The following is a 5780-nucleotide window of genomic DNA, read 5'->3' as shown; positions in this document are numbered from 1 at the left end:
GCCTGCCACAGCAGGGAAAGGAGAGGAGCCCACATGTCCCAGCCCTGTGTGCTTGCAGGCACAGCACCCAAGCAGAGGCCAACTTGGCAAGACAAGTTATGATCTCAGCTGCACTGAGCATTTTTATGAGGATCTCTAGCTGGGTTTTTGTTTTCTTCCTTGTTTTTAGACTCCGGTCCCATCCTGTTTGGTTTGGTGATCTCTGGCACACACTGTAGGCAAATCCACCAAAACACAGGCTGTTCCAAAAAGGAGTGGGTTTGTTTATATGTTATATAGCAGTTATCTGCAAAACACTCATTTATTGTCTTTTCATCTCTCTCTGCAATCTCTATGCGTTATTTTGGCCACATACATCAGCTATATTGGAATTACAGGGAGAATCACAGAATTGCAACTCAGCGGAAAAATAATAGAAGACCCTGGCTCTCCAAGTTTTATTGCTTTTTAATGTGAATTTATAACAAGCATTCTGGGCTATTTGCTAATTCTCCAGATAATATTATCAGTAATAATTTTTTTAATGTATTTACTCTAGGAATTAGTTTAGTTTGATCACTGAGAATCTCTCTGCTTCGCTTTGGTATAGACTTTCACACATTAAACACAGGAGACCACTTTTCAGTCTGAAGTGGAGAGAAAAGTCTGTACAGACTTTGATACACAACTTCCCTGTGAATGTAGTGCCAGAGTTAAAAGAAACCCACTTCTCACAGCATCTTGCAATTCTGCTTACCGCGTAACACTTCGATGTATTTCTCCCACCATCACTCACTGCATCCTCTGTAGAGAGGGAGACAGACCCCAGAACATAAATTGCTTAGTTTGGCCCCCAACCCCATTTTTCATACATTCAAGAATAAGCAAGACCTTTTTAAAATCAATGGACTCTACATAGCATTTATAGACAACAGATTATACTCCCTATTCTAGAAGGGCTGCTGAATGCCTTAGGTGGTCGTGACTATAAAAATATTCCACATCAAAAGCCACCATATGGCTTTCTAGAAACCTTCTGCTCCATCACAGTGTGGTAGCCTGACATTTCACTGCTTTGTCTGCTTCCCAGCATGACATGCGCTAAATCTAAGAAATGGCTTGTGTGTCTATTCATGTCTCCATTCAGCACTATGCCCGCTCTCCTCTACTTCCTCCTGCATTTAACATTGTAGGATAAAGAGACGTGTATGGCATTAGGAAATATTTCTCCCACAGCACTTCTTTGGATTTGCCTTCTCTTTGCTTGCTTGGCATCAGGGAATTTTTCTCAAGGACAGTTTTGCACAAGTAGCTGTGTTAAGCTCTGTTCATACTGCTTCAGGACAGAGATACAATATTCAAACACGAGCTTTGGAGTGAGGATCACTGCACTAAGTAATGAGAGATTTTAATGGATGCCCTGAAGACTCTAAAGATAGAGAAATGTAAGAGGTATTACATTTCAGTGTATATCTCCAACACAACCTCATGCCTTTTCCATTTCAAAAGAAAAGATATTAGCAAGTTGTCTGGTTTAGGAGCATCAGTTCATGGAAGGACTGGGAACTTACCGTACTTCCGTGCTGCTTTTTTCAATAAACACAGAACAACTGCAGGGGTAAAAGCGAACTGCTACGTCTGTTCATGAACATAATTGCTCTGTTTTCTGTTCCAGCTCATCCTTGCCACGTGGGAAGGAGGCTACAACTTGCAGTGCCAGAACCTCCACAGCGCAGGGGAGGCCGACATCCGGGTGAGAGACAGCAGCAGCTCAGCCCCCAGCATCCGCGGCAGTCCTTCCCTCGCGTCCTCGGTCGACACTTCTGCCTTCACGGCAGTTACAAGGATGTTACTGATGACATCTTTAACGTGAGGGTTTTAATCAAGATGTCTGACAGCTGGTAGCAAACAAGAAGTGTTATCTTTCTGATTCAATACAGATGCATCCTTGCTGTAGAAAGCATGACAGGGAGTATTTTGAAAAGCCATATATCAAGATCTGTGATCAAAACAGTGTTGCCTTGGCTATTAAAACAGAGAATATGGATCATTTAAAAACATGGAACAAAAATCAATCATCTAAAATGTAACACTTGTTGGGCTGTAGCTGGAAATGGATTTAAGCCCAACTCTAAACTCTGGAAAACTGCAGAGACATTTTGCTGGCTTGGCTCATCTCTAGTTTCCATCCTTATTTCTGCATCACAGCAATTCCATGTATTAACCCTCTGTCATTCCCCACATCAGGCTTACTTTCCAGATAACGTCAGAGCTTAAGGACAGAAAGATTGGTTAACTCATATAATCTTCCCCAACCCTCAAAATTTGTCTGTGTTATGGCCGGAAAAGGTCAGTTAAATACCTTTTCCCATCAACAAGGTGTTTTCCCCCTTTCTGTTTTAACTGTCTTTAAGTGTCCTGGGACATATCCTGAGCTCTGATAAAGTGTCTCAACTCTAGAGAAGGGTATATTCCATTGTGTTGAGTGTCAAATTTAGATTATTTAGAAAGAAGCATCTGCCAGAATCTGTTCGGTGCCACGAAAGTATAAATGGTAGCACTAAAAAAAAAAAACCCTCCACAAAGCCACCCACAGAACTGTATTTTTGCTGAAAAAAACAACAATAAGGAAACCCTTCCTCAAAGTTTATATTTCTTGAATTGTATTTAGATAATTATATATTTATATAATCACATTAAAATTGATGCGTTTTTTCTAACCTGCTTCATAAATAAAATTGAAGCCAGAGCTTGTGCTCCTCCTTTAATAGGACATTAGGAAGTTGCATGCCTAGGGACTGATGAAGTACAGCAATATTTAAGCCCTTTTACGGACAGATATTGATCTCCTGCTCCTTTGTTCTTGCTTGTGCAGGTAGCCGAGGTGCTGTGGTGGTATTATTTTTCCAAAGTAATTGAATTCATGGACACTATCTTCTTTGTACTGAGAAAGAAAAGCAGCCAGATCACCTTCCTTCACGTGTATCACCATGCCACTATGTTTAACATTTGGTGGTGTGTTCTGAACTGGATACCTTGTGGACAAAGTAAGTCTGTGTTTGCTTCGTCACTGGGGTATAAGTCACCTGTTGCTGGAGAAGAATTACATCACCATGCAAAGCAAGTGTATCACTGACAGCATCGTTAACTTTCATAGCCTTTCAGAACTGCCGAACACCTGCAGATCGCAGTAAAATTAAAAGCATAGTTAAAAGTTCAGGGCAAAAAAATATCTGAGTGTTAGGCCCTAGATTTTCCACTTAGCTGCCACAAGCCCTCGTATTTACTTCTCTTCAAACCACTTTTAGACAGGGTAACGCTGCTTAGTAGTACACATGAGCGATCACATACAAGACCTACTCCAAGAGCAGATGTAGGAGGAAATCATGACCCTAGTAAATTCAGTGTCAGTCACGACAAATGAACTCAATAGCATTTTTACAAGTTTGACTCCTGTATGCATCAATCTAACATTCTGCTTTAGCAAGATACTTTACTTACATAATCGCTAATTAAAACACCAGTTTGTTTTGTTTTAAATGAGAATACATCTCATTCAAGTAGTAGAACTACTGGACAGCCAGAACTGATCGATACGGTCTTACATTTCATATTGAAATAGCAGAAGTAGCAGCAACCTTTGCCTTATTATATTTTGCATTCAACACGTTTCACAACAGTAATCTCTAAACAACGTGGCTCTTAGGAGGATATTGCAACTGTCGTCATCTCCCGTGTTGAGGTGGGGAAGATGTACGGTGCCACAGGCTGCTCACTTGGCATTTGTATACTAAGTCCAAACAGCAGAGAACTGCTTCAGGTGTCTCACGTGCACACTTTTCCAGGGCTTCATACAGCCGGAGGCTTCCTATGGGATTGCTATCAGAGTTGAGAAGAAAATCAGTTTTCTTACTTTGAGCTTTTAGAAGGGAGTCACCTCAGTCCACTGTAAGATTTTGTAAAGCAACTTGTTGCAGGTGTTTTTCAGAACAAAAAGCAGAATTCACATTTGTTGGGACTTATTTTGGACAGCACAAAAATCAAAGTAAATCACTGTTATAGGTAGAAGCAGAGATCAAGGATTTCATTGCAATTACAAGCTATTTCTACAGAGGCACAAACAAATTAGCAGGGGTTTGTGCTTTCTATTGTGTCTGAACATATTCCCCACATTTTGCACTACCTTTCCACTATCATAATTAACAGAGTGGAAAAATCAGTAATTAAATAATTAATCCGTAATTATTAATTAATCAGTGGACAAATCAACACAATTGGTGAGACCATCTTGTAGTTGTCAAGCACTGCCAAACACATGAGCATACAGCAGATAGAGTAGTGCTGCTACTTCTCAATAGCCTGTAAAGTACAGAGGGCAATTCATTTGCTCTAGAATTAGTATTTACGAAGTGTAGGTAATTAGAGTGGCAAGGTATTATCTGGGGTGAAATTCTGGAAATCTGCATCTAGCAGAAGAGCCACTGAAGAAAATGAGAGCGGTGCTCAAACACAGCCACACTAGGCTAGTTTAATTCAGAGTAAAGCCCTTACTAGCGCATCAGGGAGAGGGAGAGCGGGTGCCTCCCAGGGCCCTAAGCTACGGTACCAGCAGCACAGTCACCCACAGCAGTGTTTAAAGCTTACAGCAATAATGGAGAGACTCATGCAAAGAAGAATGTTTAGGAGGGAAACAAAAGCAATAACCTGTAAACTACAGAATGAAAAAGTGGAGAAAATGAAAAATACGGGATGAAAATACAATATTCAGCATGAGAAAAATCCTATAGGAAGTATCATACAGTTTGTCAGTTGTCCCTAGGACAGCATCTCTTCACGTCGGGAATGTCTTTAGCAAAGGATAAGCACAGAGGGAAAACTTACAGTATGCAGGAGACATTGCTAACAGTAATATCTTCTCTCACTTTTTCACAGTTGGTATATAAAATGTTTCCCTTGTTGGATTTTTATAGGTTTCTTTGGACCCACTTTGAATAGTTTTATCCACGTGCTCATGTATTCTTATTACGGACTGTCAGTCATCCCTTCTATGCGCAAGTATCTGTGGTGGAAGAAATACCTCACTCAGGCACAATTGGTATATATCTATTTTAATCTCATTTTTAACAATCAGAAATCCTTCACAATACCAGAGTTGAATGGTAGATAAATATTGTCATTTGCAGAATTAAGCCAGTTAAAATTCAAATATAACAAAACTATCATATAGAATAAGTCACTAGTACAACTTGTATAACTTAATAAAGGAAACAATGCTCAGAAATATTTTCTACAATACAGTAGAAACTCTACAGTCCATAAAGTTCCACTATTTTTGAGCTCTTGCATAGACATTGCTTAATCACAGCGAATGGACTGACTAAAAATTTATAAAAACTGTCTGACAGAGTCAACTTCAGCCGGCTCCAAGATGGACCCACCGCTGGCCAAAGCTGGTGGCACCTCTGTGTTAACGTATTTAATAAAGGGTAAAAAATGCTGCACAACAGGTGAGAGAGAGGAGTGAGAAAATGTGAGAGAAACAGCCCTGCAGACGCCGAGGTCAGAGCAGAAGGCGGGGAGGAAGAGCAGAGATTCCCCTGCAGCCCGTGGAGAAGACCATAGTGAAGCAGGTTGTCCCCCTGCAGCCCGTAGAGGACCACAATGGAGCAGATATCCACCCTGCAGCCCGTGGAGGACCCCACGGTGCAGCAAATGACATGCCTTGAAGGAAGCTACAGCCCATGGAGGACCCCACACAGAAACAGGCTCCTGGCAGGAGCTGCGGCCTCGGTGACAGAGCC

General features: G+C 41.1%; 1 protein-coding gene across 1 annotated transcript in view; it reads left to right on the top strand.

Annotated features, from left to right (window-relative positions):
• Positions 1 to 279: 279 nt before the first annotated feature.
• ELOVL2 (ELOVL fatty acid elongase 2) overlaps positions 280 to 5780 on the top strand; it is a gene marked incomplete at its 5' end in the record, with an annotated part of 8746 nt that continues 3245 nt past the window's right edge. Inside the window, 4 exons of the mRNA XM_009579632.1 lie at positions 280 to 336; positions 1644 to 1732; positions 2855 to 3026; positions 4950 to 5074. Of these exons, the coding sequence (XP_009577927.1) occupies positions 280 to 336; positions 1644 to 1732; positions 2855 to 3026; positions 4950 to 5074 (443 nt within the window). The remainder of the gene's footprint in view (positions 337 to 1643; positions 1733 to 2854; positions 3027 to 4949; positions 5075 to 5780) is intronic.

The sequence above is a fragment of the Fulmarus glacialis genome, unplaced genomic scaffold (genome assembly GCF_000690835.1).
Source record: "Fulmarus glacialis isolate BGI_N327 unplaced genomic scaffold, ASM69083v1 scaffold5086, whole genome shotgun sequence".
Classification (NCBI taxonomy): domain Eukaryota; kingdom Metazoa; phylum Chordata; class Aves; order Procellariiformes; family Procellariidae; genus Fulmarus; species Fulmarus glacialis.
This window is presented reverse-complemented; position numbering and strand designations above follow the sequence as displayed.